Genomic DNA, 21,110 nt, shown 5'->3' with positions numbered 1-21,110 from the left:
AGATACTATTTTTATTCCAACAAAACATGCATATCATCATTAGGGATCGCCCTTGTTCGTCGTTCGTGCCGTGAAGTCCTTGTCCTCTATGCCCGTTCTATTGTTTGAGCGGTTGAAGTCTTCCTTTTGTGCACTCTCCACTGGAAGTGAGATGAAGTTTTCCTACCGAAGATTGATGGATCAACACGGAAATGACATTTACCAGTTCGTTCGTTCCCGGTGACCTCAGTCGTCTCAGCGGCGACGGCTTGAAGAAGTTTGCAAGGAAAGGTGTCAGCTTTGTCGAGAGAAGTGATATTTATTTCTAATTTTATTAACATTTCGTATTTGAGGTAAATGAAGAAAAATGCTGCAAACTTGAATCTAGAATGCAATTTTAGATTTTCTGTAGCTCTACTGTCATTGTGGCATGAACATCTGATGATTATTGATTATACATAACAAGCTGATTTCTTGAAATTGCGGAGTGTGATAAGGGGTCATCTACAAATTATGTACAGGTTTTTGAGTGATTATTATTAAAATTTTAAGTTACCTTCCCTTTTCCCCTAAAATCTTAGTAAGATTTAAATACTATCAGAAAATCGTTGAATATAGAGTTGGAAACATTTTAATTAATATTGATCACTTATTCTTGTGCCATATTTATATGCTCAGGATTTTCGGCATACAAACGGTTAAGATCAAGTTTTTTTGTTATAATTTTTAAATCTTATATATGAAAAACTCAACCCTCCCCCATTGTAAGAAGTGTTGAGAGTCTCAACTTGAGACACCCCTCCCCCCTTTTAACATACATAATGAATCGATAACGCCTTAACGGAATGCCTTTAAGAATTTCAATGGAACTCAAAGGAGGATTCCGTTAGAATTCTGAAAAACATCTCAAATAATTCCCCAACAGAAATCCAAAATAATGCATAGGAATATTCCATAAATGTATTTTGAGGGAAATTCCCAGAGAATTATGGGAAGATTTCGGGGAGAATTCCAAGAGTTTTAGATAATTCAAAGAGTGTTATAAAATAAATAGAAAAGGGAATACCAGAGTGAATTCTGATGCTAAGAAGATATTTTAATATCTCATTTTATCAAGACTTTCAAGCTCAGATCTTGGGGACTTTGAAATTTATAACTTAAAACACAGGGGTTACTCAAAATAACAAAGATAGGCAAATTTTTGGTCAACTTTGGAGTGTTGTAACTTCGTCAAATATGATCCGATTTTAAATCTTCCAAGAAAATCTTCATGAAAATCCATGAAGAAAGAGCTGTCGTACAGCACTTTTTTGAGTTAAAACGAAATTTTCCCCTGCTAAAGGTTCTCTCGGGGCATCCCAATGGTTCCGAGAGCGGCCAATGTGGTAATTTGAGTAACCCCTGTAAATCATATGCCTGAGACAAATAGCTGTTCCTACCTCAAATCAATATGAAAGTAAAATTGGAACGTGTTTCGTAGTTGGGTGTGGTGAAATTCGTGCATTCCCGGTTGATTTTGGAAATCCGTATCACAAAATTGCCCACCGATTCCTTTTTTTGCCGTTCGACGACGACGGGTGTGCTTCTGCGAGAGTGACGTTTATTTGTTCCGTTTCTTTGCACGGGTGTGTTTTTTTTGTTAGTAGCGTAAGTGTGCCTGCGATTTGCATTGAGTGTCGGAGATTGTAAGTAATCTGAAGGATGCCTCGTTGGATACGCCCAAGCCTGGACGGGCAGTAGCTGGTGGCCGTGAACCGTTCCTGGGGAAAGCACTAGATGCGACCCTCCTCCCAGATGGCCATGGCAATACAGGAAGTATTGGTATTGGAAGGTAATTGCTATTAGATATTTTGCAAACAGTGACAGATAGCGGACATGAAGAACCAGTGGAGGTGCCGGGCAAAGGTGTTTATCCTAGACAAATGGTAAGTTACAAATTCGCTGTTGTCGTTGTCGTAGGCGCCGTCGTAGTCGCTGTCGTAATCGCCGTCGTAGTCGTAGGCAGTACCGTTAGTATATTTAAAATTAACCACCAACCGCTGAAAATATGAATTATCCCGTATTTCTGTTGTTCATTACATACCAAGTAAAATTCGAGAACGTAATTTCATTTGAATAACTTGTTCAACCAGGTCTTAAACAATCGTCACGTCGATCATAGCTTGTTATGATTACCTGAACCATGCGTAAAAAGAAAATCGAAACATTTAACGTCGCGTGAAAATGGATCTTAATGAAGGCCTCTTTCATAGCTTTTAGTTGAAGGATTTCAAAGATCTTTGGTTGCAGTGACTTGCTTACTGAGCAGAAAAACGCGGTCCCAGATCCTTTCATATTAAAAATGCATGGTAAGATCGCTTGTTTATCGTGTATTTTGTAAAACTTTTCGTTGTCGTCGGTGCCGGGTTTGAGTAGTTATACAAACTTGAGTAACGCTATAATGTGATATGAGAGGCTCGGTGGCCTTAGAGCAACCGTTTTTGCTTACTGAGTAGAACATCATGAGTCTAATCTCAAGCCCATCCACATTCAAGATTCGCCAATGATTAAAAAGGAGCTCGTCTGCCTAGTGGCAAACGTTTTTGCTTACTGAGCAGAAGACCGTGGGTTCAATCCCAAGCTCCTTCGCGTTATATGATTGTTACGACATCAATTCAGCTTATCGTTTACCAAAACGAACCCTGCTGCAAACCCAACCCTATTACCCAATATCCCAGTGATTCCTCGTGGAAGTGCAGAGGTGTCCTCGGCTTCCATCAAAGCGAGTGTCACGTCAATACATTCCTACCCCTTCCTTTCTTGATCTGTGTTCGGGCGCGGCCGGCGCTGGTATTGCCTAGTTTGAGATCACCAGTTTTTACACATTGAGGATGATTCCTAGTCCCAAGCATCGTCTATTGGTTCTCTGTGTAATTACAGCTGGTCTGGCAATAATAGAGTAGCAACCGTGGGCGGTCAATCATGCTCATGCTCATGCATGCTCAATATGAAAGTTAAATTGAGATTAGTCACTGGGATTTCCACCCAATGACGTGACTAAAATATTGCTTACATCGAATACTTTCTAATTAAACTTAAATCTACTTAAAACGCTAGAACTATTCCACAGCCGTAAACAGTTTATGAACAAGTCAAACGTTTGTGGGTTTGAGGAAATACCTCAAATTCCCTTCTACCGTCAAATGAGCATTGATAACGGGTGCTCAAAAAAAAAAAATTCAGTCATATAGCTAGATTTTTTTTTCAACGTGTTCAGTGTTTTTTTTTTATTAATAAAACGTCAATGAATATTGGAGAAGGGGCCCTGGTCAGCCGTATGACGCAACTTAGTCGCGATGCTCCCACAAGAGCGCTGGACGGCACTGAAATCATTCTCATTTTTTATTGAACACCCGTTAGCCCTTCGCTCAATTTCAACTTCTGTTCAATTTTCCCTCCGCCGCACTCTAACGGAACTATCAATCTATCCTGTTCCGTACCTTATCTAGCTAATAAATGATCGCACTAAAGCTTCATGTTGATATTAGTATAGCATTTCCTCCCAACTCTTAAATCTACTGGTGAACAATCAATTTTAGAACCAACTTTACCACTTTAAAACAAAACAAATCCAATTTCTTCCCATGTTTCCCAGTTCTCGGAATCTTATTCTCCATGTGATTTATTGAGGAAATTTGTATCGAACCAGATTTCCCCTTCTACAGTTTTTCTCCCAACAAGCAACGATGCCGTTTTGTAGCCCATGACTCAACCTTCCAATGTGCACCGTTGTATTTCTGGCTAAAGCACACGGAAAAGACAGATTCCCTCTTCCGGGAAGTATTCTGAGCTTTCAACACGCGTCCTACATGGAGAAAAAAAAAGTGGAAAACGACGCGCTCAGTGGGAGAATGGGCCAAAGTGCATTCTCCTGGTGAGGAAGGAAATTGGTCTAAAAATAGAACATCCGCCCATGGTTGCAGCCTCGAGTAGGAAAGTACGTCTTCTGGCATTCCCGAAGACTGTTTACATACAGCACGTTATTGGGAAACGTGGTATTTGCTGTCGAGTCGGAGAATCGCATCCTTTCGTTATCCACATTGTCCATCGAATGCAGCTCAGATCTCGGTTTTTTCAACTTACTCCAACGACGAATGGTGAAGACACAAGTGCCTTAAGTACCCGGTTGATATGAGCTACTATTTTTAGCGCTCAACAGCTCGCAACATGTTAAAGACAGACTATTGCAGTTGAACTTCCCTCGGTTACGTATCATTGCATTGTGGGAAAAGGTAACAGTGAAGCACTGGCTTCGGCCGGCTGCCATACCTTAAAGGGAGTCTTGGTGAACGTACACGGCTAATGAGAGTAGTTCAAAATTGAGTTGAGTTTGACTTGAAATTGTAACCAGTGGGGGTTTTTAATTGTTCGTTTTGAAATTTTGAGTTGAATTCAACTCAGTTGCTGAGTTACTCTCATCGGCCGTGCAGTTCATCCTTTCAACTTTTCATCTCCTTCCAGTGCATCACAATGAAAACACTTTTCACATGCTCGGTCTTCTTCGTCTTTTTTGTTGCTAAAAAACTGCTTGCTTAAATAGGAAGCTCTGCTGAAAAGACGAAGGATATTAAATTTAATTGACTTTAGACGACGACGAGGACGACGATGTCTCCCACATTCTCAGTTCTTTCAACTACCGGGTAGTTACAACAAGATTTATTTCAAACACTTTGAAGTGCTCCGTGAATGCCAACGGTAGTTGGGCGGAAGCTGCATTCGCTTACTGCCGACGACACGTGGAAGAAGGATGAGCAGACCCGTTGCAAACGAGACTTGATCCAATGTGGTTTTAATTTCAATGGAACCTACTTAACATGCATGGGAAGTTGGAGCTAGCAGACAAGTTGTTTTCTTCATGAGGTTTAGCGATAGGCTTAAAATGGAACCGTATGCCTTATGATGCTTGGAGAAAACTTTATTATTATTATTTTTATTAATTTCTAATTGGCCGAAACACCAATAAAAGTAAATGCCGTAATCGTCTTAAAGCATCAGAAACAGCTTTACATGAACATGAGTATGAGTATGAGTATGATTGTCGACCGCGGTTCCTACTCCATTATTGCCAGACTTTAATAATAATTTATTTGCATAATTCAAAAGATGCAGAATAACATTTCAAGAAACTTCTTCGAAGACACTTAAACGCTAAAACATCTGGAAAGGTGAGAAAATGGTTTAGACCGTATTTTTGCAGAATGGTCCCACTGTGCGCGGGCTCTAAACGGTTAAAAAATCGGTTTATGGAGGTAACCACCCTAGTAACAATTCAACAACCGTTTGGCTTTCACTCTGATTTATTATGGTTTTATAACGGCAATAAACAATATTTTTAGTTTAAATACAGCATTTAATAGTACAAACCAATCCTTGGTTAGTACTTCAGCTTTATTTTGTTTTAAAAACTGTTTGAAAAGTCTAACGATAAAGTCAGAGAGTGTCTGGTTTTAAAAATTCGTTTAATGCAGCACTCTATCCCTTTATAAACCTGTTCAGATAATCAATCATAAACTTGTTCGGTATCGCATCATCCTGGAGAAGGAAAACTTTTCGGGAGCTATTGAGCTTCCACCTGCTCCAAGTCATGTAGATATACTTCTTGATCAACTTCATAAACGGATGAAAATTGCTCTCATCGAGGATGTCACGTAGCTTGTTGATCAAACGCTGGAGTAAGGCCTGTACTCGAAAAAAAAAAATGCACCAGACAAAAGTGTTCGCCAAAAAATTATTTTAAGTTGGATTTTCTTGAAACTTTCAGGGAATGAACTAATACATATGGATTACTTTATTCAATTTCCTTTCCATCGCTGATATCCCGCATTTTTCCCTTAAGACCCCTAATTACATTTTGTGCAATGGTGAAGCCGACCTTTTCCATCCATTCTTTCTTCAACTTCAGCTCGTTCTTAAACACCTTGGACGATTTTCGAACTTTGGCCTTCATTATGGCCCAAAATCTTTCCAACGGACGAATCTCTGGTGAATTTGGGGGGTTGGCGGTTTTTTATTTTTTCATTTTGCAACGTTTGGTGGGGCAATGGGAGCGCAAGTCAATCCAAAGCCGAGGATAAAGGAAGGGTAATGGCTGAATAGTCTATGTGGACCACTTGAACGCCATGGGAAAAGGAAGGGATTGAAGAGGTCGGTTATTGGGGGGTTTTGAGGAAATGACACGTAGTACTAGATTTGTGATGCAAATGTAAAGAAACCGAAAATCCATCTCCCACTGATTCATAACAAATTGATATTTTAAAGCAACCATCAAAATAAACAGACAATATACGAAAAGGCTAGTTGCCAGTTGCTTTAAAGGCTAGTTCCCCCTTAAGCGGACCCCCCGCATCCTAACTCTTTTATTAATCTACTTAATATTATAAGGCTGTCTAAATTTTCTTATTTAAGGACGTTTGATCATTATGATATCTCATTGCCCTAATTTAATAAATAATTTAAATCTCTAATTTACCTAATCAATCATAACTCATGCTTTATTGAGTACCTAAACTGCTATGTAATTTAAAATTTAACGTGTTTCAAGTACTTTTGACTTCGATCTATATTTATTATATCTTAGATGTGACTAAAATGCTTAACTATGAACTTAGTTTCCTAGCTGATTTTTAAATTATATAGGGTATATGCTCCAACTACACTCACACGCTTCCACTATGTCGTCCCACAAAAAAAAGTATGGATATGTCACAATAGAAGCACGCCACAGTGGAAATCCCGAGCCATAGTTCAAACACTTATCCCAAATCAAAATGAAGCACATATAAGATTAGTTACAGTACCATGTACAAACAAGACAACAATTGTAAAACGGTCTACACTGATTGACGACAAATAAATAAATAAACATGGTGTTTAACATTGTTCCCTGAGTAATGCTTCAATGAAAACAACAATGAAAGCTTGTCACGCAAATAGAAGGAGCACTGTTGGGCACTTTCTGAAATATTTCAATAGTATAATTCCCTTGCAAGCCCAAATAAATCTATCTGCGTAAAAATAAATAAAATAAGAGTGATTTGCGGAAAAACCCGCCAGTATCGCACCCAACGTCAGTGCCTATACGTAAGCATACAACAACGCGGCTCTCAAACAAAGGAGTAACAAGTGTGATACTATCACTTCAGGCTAGAACTTTGGTTCTCTCATGCAATGGTTCATCAGAGAGGGGAAGCTCAGTATGAGCCAACGATGCCGGACCTAAACCAATCGTCTCCAACGCTCCACTATGAAGCATAAGATTAGGCCCGCCCACCAACGTCCAGGTTAAAAACTAGCCAAGGGGAGGGAATTTGGGGGGTTGGCGGTTTTTGGTACAAAAACAACGTTATTGTCTCTGTACCAATCCAACGTCGATCGCGCGTAATGGCATGCTGCCAGGTCCGGCCAAAATAATATCTCGCCTCCGTGGGACCGCAGGAAGGGCAGACGCTTCTGGAGGCACTCGGTGCGGTAAATTTCGCTGTTGATGGTACCCATTGTGATGTACGGTTTACTCAGTTTACCGCATGGGCATATGGCCTGCCAGAGCAAGTATTTTTTGGCGAATTTGTGCACTTTCTTCTTCCTTATGTCTTCCGGAACATCAAACTGTGATTTTGCAACGTAGAACTCCAGCCCCGGTATCTGCTTTGCGTCTGCCTATGAATCACTTAATGTATTCAAAACAATTTATTGATCTTTCGAGTTACTTTGATAAATCGAATTCTACCACTTTTTATGCTCGATACATCTTATGATTTCAAAGTCCTAGAATTTATTGAGTGACAGAGATTAAGATCACTGGGCCAAATGCTATCTGGATGAATACGTTATAAAACAGAATTGTGAAGAATAAGAGTTATAATCAAAAAAATGTTTCAGAAAAATGAACTTGATAAAAATGAGAATTAGATGAGAATAGAAAGTGATATCGGATAAAGAAAATGTGTATTCACTCCATTGTCTATACTAACATAAGTTCATCCGGTAAAAGACATGGCCGACGAGCACAAGAACGTGTATCTGACCAAGCATCCTTCTAGCGTTATGGTGTTTGGATTAGTGGCTTCCGATGGCAAAAAAAATGGACCCGGAGTTCATTCCAGAAGGCGACAAGGTCAATAAGGAGGTCTACATCGGGATTTTAACTAAGTATGTTCTTCCGTGGATCAAAGAAAAGTACGGTCCGAAGCCAAATGTTGTATTTCAACAAGATGGGGCTCCGTGCCACAGCTCGAACCGCACTCAGAAGTGGTTGCAGGAACATCTTCCGTTCTGGTCGAAGGATATGTGGCCGCCATCCAGCCCCGATCTTAATCCGCTGGATTACTCAATATGGCGCGTCATGAAGGCCAAGGCCTGTTCTAAACGCCACCCAAGTACAGCAAGCCTCAGACAAGCATTGACCCGTACCTGGAGAGAAATGGATCCAGACTACATTATTAGAACCTGCCGTGCATTCCGGACGCGTGTGGATGCCGTAATTGCAACACCTACTTATTGGAAACCAAACATTTGATTTGAGAAAAGTCACAGTATTATATTTTGCATCATTCTACGAACACGCTGTAAACTACATAATGATTATGCAGGATAATTTTATGTTAGGGTTGTCCTCAAAATAGGAGAACAAAGAGGTACTTAAACCCCGTATGATCGTTATACCCCTTCCTCGCCTACTTTGCTGACATATGAACCGACATTTTGTTCAATATTAAAAGTACCGTCTTCTGATAAGGCAAACAACTGCTTGTTGCGTTATCATAAAACTCTCTTCTCTGCTTCAGAGACCTAATTTATAACTAATGATGGAGCTACTGAAAACTATTAACGTATTTTTTGGCAATTGTTTTATCCTACAACATGCATGGCGTCCTTGTTGACTATTGTGGGGTGCTACTACAAAATTTAAAACGGCTTGTTTAGGACCCCACATTTGAATTTTCATAATTTATTACATTCCAGGAAAAATACTTGAACCAACATTGAACCATAACCACTTCCAGTTGATTAACACACTTAACTGACTGATCCATAATATTAACTAGGCCCATAATACTAGGGTGACTGTACTTCCAGAAATTTTCAAGAATCTGGAGTCAAATTCCTTGCACAGTTTGAAACCCTCATGGAATTTGAATATAATTTCTAAGGACCTCATTCCAAGGTAGTTCTGGGTAAAAAATCTTTGTGAAACACATCAAGTGCAATCTGCTGTCAAGTTAGTTCTATCAATGCAAAAGTTTCATTATGGCATGGAAAAGTTTGACAGATAAAGGGTGGAGTTTCGAACGCCTTTGGATACGGTTGTGTCTTAAGTTTCTTCTCTGTTTTGTGCGTGCATTAGCTTTCATAGTTTTCGGCTGCATTTGCCGGATTAGCGCTGGCACTCTGCCTCCCGGACGGTTATACGTGTGTGAGTGGTGGTTTTCTCGCTTTCCGAGAAGTTTTAGAATCGAGAAAGAAAACATGATTCATCATGTTTGCAAGCAACAGAAGATTTAACGCTATCTGCGTTGTTTGATTTTTTCTCCCGGTCCAGAAATTTGTGGCATCGCGAGTGATAATTTAAATTTTAGTTTATTCACGCGGTGATGATGTTGGTTCACTCGCAACTATTTTTGAAAAAATTAAGTGTTTTCGAACGAAAGTGTACCAAAAGTGCTTCTGAACGTGTTTCGTAGTTGGGTGTGGTGAAATTCGTGCATTCCCGGTTGATTTTGGAAATCCGTATCACAAAATTGCCCACCGATTCCTTTTTTTGCCGTTCGACGACGACCGGTGTGCTTTCGCGAGAGTGACGTTTGTTTGATCCGTTTCTTTGCACGGGTGTGTTTTTTTTTGTAACTAGCGTAAGTGTGCCTGCGATTTGCATTGAGTGTCGGAGATTGTAAGTAATCTGAAGGATGCCTCGCTGGATACGCCCAAGACTGGACGGGCAGTAGCTGGTGGCCGTGAACGGTTATGGGGAAAGCACTAGATGCGACCCTCCTCCCAGATGACCATGGCAATACAGGAAGTATTGGTATTGGAAGGTAATTTCCTTTCCTTTATTTAACGTCGGTCTCTGTTCCGCAATCTAGTGCCAATCACCGACGGACATCGATTGCCAACCATTGACGGCAATCGAATGTGCAGCTTCCACACCTGCGTAGGATATCGCACCCATTCAACACACATGGGCCGGGACCAACGGCTTTACTTCCCTTCCGAAGGAAGACGTGACCAGAGATTTTTATGCCTCAGAAAAATCCCACCGACCTCGGCTGGGATTGAACCTAGACCCATCGGGGTGTTAGAAAGCAGTCATGCTTACCATTAAACCACCGGCGCCGGCTATATTGGAAGGTAATTGTTATTAGATATTTTCTAAACAGTGACAGATAGCGGACATGAAGAGCCAATGGAGGTGCCGGGCAAAGATGTTTATCCTAGACAAATAGTAAGTTACAAATTCGCTGTTGTCGTAGTCGCCGTCGTACGCGCTGTCGTAATCGCCGTCGTAGTCGTAGGCAGTACCGTTAGTATATTTAAAATTAACCACCAACCGCTGAAAATATGAATTATCGCGTATTTCTGTTGTTCATTACATGCCAAGTAAAATTCGAGAACGTAATTTCATTTGAAAAGCTTGTTCAACCAGGTCTTAAACAATCGTCACGTCGGTCATAGCTTGTTATGATTACCTGAACCATGCGTAAAGAGAAAATCGAAACATTTAACGTCGCGTGAAAATGGATCTTAATGAAGGCCTCTTTCATAGCTTTTAGTTTAAGGATTTCAAAGATCGTCGATTGCAGTGGCTTGCTTACTGAGCAGAAAACGCGGTCCCAGATCCTTTCATATTAAAAATGTATGGTTAGATCGCTTGTTTATCGTGTATTTCGTAAAACTTTTCGTTGTCGTCGGAGCCGGGTCTGAATAGTCATAAAAAAACTTGAGTAACGCTATAATGTGATATGAGGGGCTCGGTGGCCTTAGAGCAACCGGTTTTGCTTACTGAGCAGAACATCAGGAGCCTAATATCAAGCCCATCCACATTCAAGATTCGTCAATCGTTTTATTTTTTAACATGACTACATGGTAATAACAGCAACTCGATGATTAAAAAGGAGCTCGTCTGCCTAGTGGCAGACGTTTTTGCTTACTGAGCAGAAGACCGTGGGTTCCACCCCAATCTCCTTCGCGTTATATGATTTTTAGGACAACAATTCAGCTTATCGTTTACCAAAACGAACCCTGCTGCAAACCCAACCCTATTACCCAATATCCCAGTGATTCCTCGTGGAAGTGCAGAGGTGTTCTCGGCTTCCATCAAAGCGAGTGTCACGTCAACACATTCCTACCCCTTCTTTTCTTGACCTGTGTTCGGGCGCGGCCGGCGCTGGTATTACCTAAGTTTGAGATCACCAGTTTTTACACATTGAGGATGATTGCTAGTCCCAAGCATCGTCTATTGGTTCTCTGTGTAATTACAGCTGCTCTGGCAATAACAGAGTAGCAACCGTGGGCGGTCAATCATGCTCATGCTCATTGTCTATACTAACATAAGATTTAGAGATGAACTAGCCAACGGCTAAAAATCTATCTAATAAAGACAACAACAAAAACATAAACATTAACCTTTCAGTACTTGCGCTGACGTACAAAGTTAAACACGAAAATAAAATATGTGAATCCTACTGACGTTTGAGCTCGCTCATGGTTTCTTGGTTCATGAAATTTAATATCCATGACCAATAGACCAATACTTTAAAAAATGCTGAAAGATTATATACTAAAAAAATAGATTTCCAAGATTCTGGGGCTTTGAAATTTGTGTAGAGTCTGAAAATAGAACTGCAAGATTATGAGAAAAAATAGTTAAAATAAGAGAGTTTAAAATTTTTCCATGATAACAGAATTGAAAAAAAAAATCATATTTATTAAATAGTCCTGCAGTCATAATTGTCAAGGCTCTGAGACTCGGAAGCATTTTAAGGGTTATGAAAAATTACAGAACAACCTATAGAATCTTGCGGACAAACCCTGGAGTGTTCAGTAAAATTTGTGTTGATTTCAAACAACTATTGAGGAGGATTCCCACATAGTTTTCGAAGGAGAAGTTCTGAGCAGAATTCCAGAACTATTCTAGAATTGTTCTGACACGAAGTCCTTAGAAATTGTTAGAAGAATTTGGAGAGATTTACAGGGTGTCCATTCAAATTCCATTACTCAATTCCCGGTTTTGTTATTAAAAAAAAAAAAAAATCTACCTTAAACAAAAAAGGTATTCAAAGATAATGATAAAATTTTGTCAGTAGAATTCCTCTACAATATGCAGGGCTGGTAGTGGGTTATACAATAGTATTGACTACAATAACGAAAAAAGTGACCAAATAGTGACTTTAAAACAATAAAAAACTGACCAATAGTGACATTTATTGATCGGAATGATATTAAAGATATGAATCTAATCTGTCGTTGAGTGCGATCCGCTTTGTCAAATATTATAAATTCCTAAACCACCATGAGCATTATACAAGCTTTTTTATTTTAAATAAAACCTCCATTTCCTCACACAGTAATCATTTTTCTGCCACGAATTTGTGGAAACCAACCGTTGAATAAGTTGAATTTAGTTTCAGATCGCGCATTGGTTAAATTTCGGGATACGAAAGATTTAACATAGAAATTTATTATGAAATCTTGAAATTGGAAAAAATGAAGCGCAGAGAAAAGTGTTCAGCAAAAAATCAATTTTAAGACAAGCTCAATTAGACAATTTTAAAAATCTCGAATATAGAAACTTCTGTAAAACTTCAAACATAGACAAATATTCATATCTCTGGAACCTAGACAAATGTTCTGGATCGTATCAATAATTATCATTTTTTCTGGAACGAGGAAAATTTTCTCGAAAAATCTCGATCTTCAAAAAAGTTGTAAGATTTTGGTAAACATTTAAGAGATATTTGACATTTTTTGTTTAATGCTGGTACTTAGTAATTCGTTATCTTTAATTCAAACAAATTAAGAAAGCGTGGAATAATTTTCGATATGTTAGAATGTAAGTATACAGTCCGAGAAACATTTAATGATTCTAAAATGACGAAAATATTTCATGAATAGAATTTATCAAAAATCTGGGAAATTATCTGATTCCGGACTTGTAGAAAATGCAATTTGATGGGCTTGAAAAAGGACTTCTGAAAAAAAGAAGATTCTACTACATGATTTTTCGATGTTTGCAGATACTAAAGCTATCGAAATTCAGGTCTTTGAAAAAATCTCTAGCGCTTGAAAAGTTTCCTAGACCATTTTCCAACATATTAGGCTTGGAAAACTTTCAAGATGACAAAGAGATATCGGAACCATAGCTTATTTTTTTCGAAACCTCAGAAAATTTGTGATATCTCGGGATCATAGACAACTGAAAAAAATTGTATATCCTATCTTTTCTTGAAGATAACGGACTTGAAACAAATTCACTCTGACCATTCTATTTTAGAATTTAAAAACCTGTTTTTTCGTGTTTTTTTTCCAGTTGTCTAACCTAGTTTTCCCAGTTTAATTGAAACAGTTAAATATGGTAAAATATCCTAAGTACCGCCACAAGTTTTATCGCATGATAAAACTCAATTCCTTGCTTGAAGCATAGATTATTATTTCGCTTAAGTGTTGACCCTAAAGAATACAGTATGTAATATGTAGTAAGGTCAAATCATGTTATTCGCAATTGGGGATTGGAATTAAGAAGAGAAATGCACGGGAATCCCAATGATGATTTTTGAATTAATCTTAAAATAATCTTTAGAAAGTATTTTTTTTAATTTCATTCGTGTTTTATTCCGGTGAGAATAACTCCTGATTTTGAAGTGAGCGGTGTGGATTCAGATTTTTATGTTTTATAGACTAACCTCGGTATTCAAAGATGTCCTAATCTTGGTATCTGGTTAGCACAAAGTGCAGAAATTAATGTTTAATTTATCTCTATGTCCGGTGTCAAACATTTGCATGCCAAGCATGATCGGAATTTGCAAGGAGTTTGACACGGCATGAATCTGCTGCTCTATCTTGAAGTAGCTCCATAACAGGATATGTTGCGCTCAGGCTTTTATACTAGAACTACTTCACTAGGAAAACTGTAGCAACAAAATTCAAGCAATGACACCAAATGCATTCGAATGACACCATATGAAGTTCTGTCAATTTAGCCATCATAGTAGGAACAACGACAAAATCACCGCTTGATCCGGGAACGAACAAATTGCGAGTGAGAGAAAAGAATAATATGAAAGTTGTAAGCAAGATAATATAATGATGTATGTGTTATAATGTTGATTGATTCCAAGTAACATTACAAGTTTAAAGGATTCTTCAAGACCAAATTATGGCCTACAAGACTAATATAAAATCAAAATTGTTACTTGGGATGAGTACATATTCCCGCATTTTTCCCGGTTTTTTCCCGGTAAATCCGAATTCCCGGTTTTTTCAGGTTTTCCCGGTTGGATGGACACCCTGTGATTTATGTGGAGAAGATTGCAAGTTTTAAATTAAATTATTAGGTAATTTTAGAAGAATCCCAAGAGGATTATGATGAGAATTCAACAAGACACAGAGTTCTAAGAGTGTTCTGGCGATAATTTCCACTCTAGTGTGAAAGATTCATCAATGAGCTACAAACATTGCTAATAATTAGAAAGAAATTCTTTAAAATACTGCAAGGGGTTTCTAAATAATTCCAAATTTTGTAAGATTTCTGCTCAATAGAGTTTTGAATAGAGTTAAAAGAAAATTTTGAAAAGGATTTCAATGAAATCAAAGTCTCCGAATAGGTTTAGGGGAATTCTAAGACGGATTCCCAACAATTTCTTAGAATTCAACGGTAATTATTTTGTGTTAATTTTAGAAGAATTCTATAATAATTCAAAGCAGTTCATTCTGAAATTCATATCATATGAAAATTTTGAATAAATTTAGAACCCGGGAAAAGAATTGTTCAGTTTTAGTATTTACAAATATTTGTTTCTTAAGTCCAGCATCTTCAAAATTTTGTTTTAAGACCCATGCAGTTTACATCTGGAATTGAATCGCAAAAATCGATTTTAAATATTGCTGTGTGATTAAATTCTAAAAATAATAAGGCGGGAATCTGAAGAAAATTATGCAGCAAATAGAGAAAGACATTCATTTGGTAAAAAATCACAAATGTTTTAATGGTTTATTCTGAAATTCTGGTGTGAAAATTTATTCCTAAATTTATTTTTCCTGGTTCTTTCATCGAATTCCCGGGTTTTTCCCGGTTTCCCGGTTACTTTTCAAATTTCCGGATATTTCCCAGTGCATGAAGCGGCAAAGCCTGAAAATTGCACCACAACAAACTTCACTGACAATTTTTGGTGCACCGTTCTGGTGAATGGAGGAGCAAGCTTTATTGAAAATATCTGTTGCAAAATTTGCATCGCTTTGATAAATGAAATGAACAGAAAATTTCTGGTGGAAAACTTGCACTGGTCTGGTAAATGAAGGCACAAGCGTCATTTAAAATTAAGCTTTATTGTAATTTTTTGGTGGAAAATCTGCATCGTTCTGGCGAACGGATAGGTAATCTTTACTGAACATTTCTGGTGTACAATTTGCTCAGAACTGGTTAATGGTTTACGGTGGAAAATTTGCATCGTTGTGGAAAACGATTAAAGCTTGATGTGGGGCGAAAATTATTGAAAATTTGTTGTACAAAATTTTACCAGCACAAGCTTTGTTTAAAAAAAATTGGTGAAAATTGGTATGGATCTGATGAATGGAAAGGTAAGCTTTACTGAATAATTCAGGTGGAAAAATTTTAAATGCTAGAGAGGCAAGCTTTATTGAAAATTTTAGCTGTAAAACTGGCACTGTGGTGAAAGGAGAAGCAATTTATACTGAAAATGTATGGTGGAAAATTTGCACCGTTTTGTTCAATGAAGGGTAAAATTTGCTCAGTGCCGGCTAGATTCAAGCTACAATCCAACGAATTCGCTCAACCCGTTGCCAGCCACGATCCAACAAATCCGTCGAACAGATCGATGCTCGCATGCAGCTGCCATACATCCGTGGTGGAATGTCAAAGGAATGTCTTGACAGGAAAGAAATGAGTTTTTCTTATTTTTCTTCCGGAGGATTTCTTATTGTTCTACTTTGTTCCCGATTATTTCAGAAATTTTCATTTCCCGAAGGCTCCACCGGTTCCACTCAACAGATCGATGCTCGCATGCATTGACTATTTGACATTGACATTGAATACCTAAAGCAATCGGATGTTACACAGCTGTGACTAGGCGGGTATGTTATTTGTTTTATTTATATTGCTTCACCTAATGATTTCTGATGATTTCAGTGATTTTGATTTTACGTAAGAGATATCACAGAAGAGCAATTCCCTATAAAGTCGCAAATCGGTTTATTTTTGTATTTTTTTTTTGATTTGGTTGAAAATTTGCAGAAACGTTCCATATGACCGACAATGTAATTGACACTTACACACTTAGAAATACCTAATCTTACACGTGACGGAATCCATCTTTGACATAAAGGATGAGACGTAAACAAACATGTCATGTAAAATTAAGTGCTCCGAGACTGAAAAGTTCGAAAGTACGTTTGATTGAAGTGAATTTCACGTCTATTATGACTCAATTTTATGTCAAAATTTACGCTCGTACATGTCAGTCTCAGAGAACCTAAATTTACATTAATTTTTCTAAGTGTGTAGCTATATATCATAGCAATTAAGGCTGGTAAGTTACTATACTAGCTGGAGCAGCTAGGTTAAAATGAAATGCAATATTTTTTTAAATGTGGAACAAATATAGAGACCCTTAGAGTAATATTTGCTTGTTTGAGGTTAGGTTTATAAGAAGGTACTATTCCAAATAAAAATTCAATAAAGTATCTTACTGCTACTGCTGCTATTGGCCCACACCGAGCTTCGCCGAATGGTGGCCGTTCGCATAACCGTCGAGTTCGGGGAACTTCCACTGCCATTTCTGGATGGCACCCCCGCGATCATGATCGGACGTCGCGATGACCCCATTTTAATGCTCACTCTATTGACCGTCAATCTGCCACCTCCACCGCTGGGTGCTGTCTTCTCCGGAACCCCACTCAACTGCCCTCCAATGGTAGCCGCATACCTGTCCGCCTCACCACACCGGAGCGATTGGGATCGCTTCACCCTATTTTGGGACGCTCCTTCCAGCAATACCGCTGCCGCCTTGGGAGGCATATTTTCCGGCACCTTGAAATTATCACACCCCCTGGCCAGGTCGTGGCCACTGCTTCGTTTCGAAGAAGACTGCAGTCGCCGAAACTCGGCGTATGTATCTCTCAGCTTGAGCAGTTTGGCTTTAACATTGGCTTTAGCTGCTGCAGCAGCCGCCGTGGTCAGTGTTGTTGTCGGTTGGTGGTGGTGATGATGTTGATGGGTTGATTCCCGTGCAGCTGCGGTCCTACCCCCGCCACCACCGGGAGAGGATGTCAGCTGGGTGTATCGGGTAGCACCGAAATAACCGCTCACCACCGGATGTTTGAGGCGTGTTTTCAAACCACGCAACGAGGTAAATGACGCTCGCATCGAGTGACTGCGGCGGAAGGGTTGCTGCTGCGGTGGTTGCCTGATATTACCATTATCGTCACTTTCCGGATGTCCACCATCGGCGTCGACGGTGGCCGGTCTGGGCTGTGGCAATGGGCTTGCGGCTAGAATGCTTTCAAAGCGATGATAATTCATGATTGCGGCAAGGCGAGGCGGGTCCTAAATTCTGGGAAGGATAACGAGAACGAGAAATATGGGAAGGTTAAAGTTGGTATGCTCCGCGGATGGGGAGCGAGAGCGAGACCATTTTCATGCTGTATTTCCTCTACTTCGAGCGTCGTTATCGGCCTGTGTCGCGATGGATTCGCTGTTCAATGAATTGGGGATGACATTTTCGCTATTTATTTATTTATATGCTTTTCGGTTGGATTAAAATCCATAAGTAGGGGACGTTGGGGATACTTGTCTTTGTTTGAAGTTCAATTATCGAGGACAACTTTAAATCAGTGCGTGGGAACACAGAAGTAATTGGAATTTTACGAGAACAAAAAGCCCCTTTTGGAGTGCACCCTCTGGTGAAAGGCGAACATTTTCATCATCGCCCATAATCTACTTTACGGGTCGGTGAATATTAATAAGTAAATCGAAATCGCGGGCGGATCAGAGCTGGCGAAAGAGCGGTATATGGACCTCTATTTAACGAAATGAGCGTGGGACACATCAAATCCATCGATGTGGATTATTACGGTGAAAATGTTTGATTGAAATTGATATATGTATATGCGGATAGGTACCTTTCTTCCTGGCGCAGGATGTGGATAGGAGGATTTTGAAATAGGAGCGATGTAATTTAATTTACTTCTACTCGAGGGGGAGATTTCGGCGTTCTGACGGATTTCAACGGCGAATGGGCAAAATAACATTGCGTTGGCGAATGAAATTGCGCTGGAATTGGGCGGTAATATCGGTAGATTTGATTAATGATGAATTTCGAGGAAGGTAGGTCTTTTTTTTCTTCTCTGCGGCTTCAAGTCTTTATTAAAGAGCAAATGAAAGCGACATCTGTTACGATACAGAAAAGCGGGTTTCAACATTTGCTGTACAGTAAGACCAGAGCTTCACAATCTCGAAAATACTCGTACACGGTGATATTGACAATTCTGCTTTGGTCACTCATTTGAGCTAACAGTTATCGTCAAGACAAACCATGTCAATTGTCAATGATAATGCTGTCAGGGACGGACATGTGTAGATTTTTTTTATTAACTAAATTTGTAAAGAAATTAAATGACTTGAGCAACACAATTAGATGGAGCCGTCAAAGTGAACAAGCATCTACGTCCTGAACTGCTTGGATAACAATAATGAGACACAGAATGCACGAAATTATTTCCAGGTAAATCTTTGTTGTTGGCAAACAAAATGAATGAATTTTGACGAAGGGTTTTTTGAGGACCAAGTCTGTCAGTGACTCTGAAGAACAATTTTGTCAATATCGCGCGAAAGTCTGTCAATTACAATGACAAATCTCAGCACTGAGTAAGGCACCAAACTTTGGACAATTGGGCCACAATTCTAGACACTTTTCAAAGTTAAGTATAAAGGCTGAAAATGCTCAAAATACTATGGTCTTTAGGTGAACCAGCCTCAGGATGAAAGCCTCCTAAATAAAGATAAATCAACCAATAAACTATGGTCTTTTCGAGCAAGATTAAATCAAGTAGTCACCAGGATGGAAATCTTTAACTAAGCCTAAGGCCTGAATCATTTTGAGAGATGTTATTAATCAGTATGTTGTTGTTGTAATCAACAGCAGCAATTGAAACTCTCTGTGTCGATACCAATGGTGAAATTTCCAATTTTGTTTAAGCACTGGATGCAAATTCAGACTCAGATGGAAGCAACTTACCGGATTGCAGAGGAGAAATCACTTAACATAGAGTTCATGTCACAATGTGAATGAAATAGCAGTGGTAGGTTCGCATGTCGCATGTCCGGAAGCAGCTTTAAAACTAATTGGACGAGGAAGAAATTCAGATCGAACGCTGGAGGTGCAGCGTTGGATAGTACGAAAGGTGGCGAAAATGGACGTAGCTACTTCGGAGACCGATAAAGCAAAAAAAAAAAAAAACTAACACAATAGTCACTGAACTACTAGCAACAATGGAAAAAAAACGGTTTGTGGACCAGGTGGGATACGAAGCACGGATACAGGCGTGAAAGATGAACATGAAAAACAATCAAAAACTCTATTATGCAATTTTATTACCCAAGTAACCAAAAGTTCTGATAAAAGGCTATTTAAGGTTTAAGTAGCTTTATTGAAAGTGGTATATAGCATTATAAGCAGCCTTAATTTAAAGTGGTTATAAGAATTTGAAATTTGCGGTACCATAATTGAATAGCATTCTAAGCAGAACCTGGCGGAACTTAGAACACTTTTAGAAATAGATAAAAAAAAGGGTTTTTGTCTTCTACACAAATTTTATATTTACCCTTTTACGATCATTTATGATCGTGTGAAAGATTTATTAGTATAAGTGTTTTATGAGCTATTTGGAGAATAGAACCCAGTCCTTCTGCGTGAGAGTCCCAGCACGACCGGCACTTCATCTCAAATATATTAAAGTGAGCTGTTGTCCTGGCTACTGAAAGAATTTTCACACGAAACACGACACCTTAATGAGTTTCAAATTGGTATTTTCCCGCATGGTGCCCCAACAGACTTGCGGCTCAGTGGTCAGCGTTCGTAGATAGCATGCCGAATACACAGATTTGAATCCAGGAAATATCCTTTATTTTTTTAAATGTTTGCATGGAATATTGATGCATTGCAAGCATCCTTTCATATTTACGTACATGAAATACTGTGTTATATGAAGACTTGTGTGAATTGCGTCAGGTGGGCTTCAACCGAACTTTGAAGTTGCTAAGAAGTTCCGTAGCGAACTTGTTCGGAACTTTATTGTCACAATGTTTGTAGTCTTGCCTGAAGTTCCTTAGAAGTGCTAATGAGTGCTTTTTGGAAAAAATTTTAAACATCCAGTTGCTAGAGTACGCATCGATACTTTTTGGAGCCTGAGGTTCCTCTTGTGCTTTATTTAGCTTCTTAAGCAGCTAGAAAGTTCTGTAGGTACTTTATATGAACTTGATGGAATTTACGAGTGGATTTTATCGTGGAATGAGGAAGTTTTGATTGCTTGTATAGTCCCTCGGCTCCGTGAAGCTATCTAAGACATTGAGCATACCAAATACATATTGTGGAAATAATACCATACAGGTTAGATTCAGGCGCTTCGGCCAACTCCGGAGGACTTTATACTAAACTTCCAAGGACTTATGGGCTTACTTCAGGAGTAAGTCCACAGACCTAATTGATACATTCCCGAGGTTATTGTTAGGGGTTGGGTGTAGAGGCCTTATGAGTCAACTCCGGAAATATTATGGGGCAACGGAAAAGACCTTATGAGATTAAATTAACGTCCACTCCGAAAATCTTGCGCGATAACTTCACAAACTTAATGGATTATCTTCAGAG

The 21,110-nt window shown here is 39.0% G+C and overlaps 1 protein-coding gene across 4 annotated transcripts in view; it reads right to left on the bottom strand.

Moving 5' to 3' along the window:
• Window positions 1–21,110, bottom strand: part of wake (wide awake) — a 618,276-nt gene that overhangs the window by 129,622 nt on the left and 467,544 nt on the right. Inside the window, exon 2 of one of the 4 annotated variants that reach the window (XM_065228373.1) lies at window positions 16,936–17,798. The exons of the other annotated variants lie outside the window; for them this stretch is intronic. Coding sequence (XP_065084445.1) covers window positions 16,936–17,767 — 832 coding nt within the window. The 5' untranslated portion in view covers window positions 17,768–17,798. The remainder of the gene's footprint in view (window positions 1–16,935; window positions 17,799–21,110) is intronic. 4 annotated transcript variants of the gene reach the window in all.

Source organism: Ochlerotatus camptorhynchus, unplaced genomic scaffold (assembly GCF_037179485.1).
Source record: "Ochlerotatus camptorhynchus isolate MF236.1 unplaced genomic scaffold, CSIRO-AGI_Acam_v1.1 ptg000290l, whole genome shotgun sequence".
NCBI classification, from domain to species: domain Eukaryota; kingdom Metazoa; phylum Arthropoda; class Insecta; order Diptera; family Culicidae; genus Ochlerotatus; species Ochlerotatus camptorhynchus.
The sequence above is the reverse complement of the archived record's forward strand: the minus strand, read 5'-3'. Positions and strand labels throughout refer to the sequence as shown.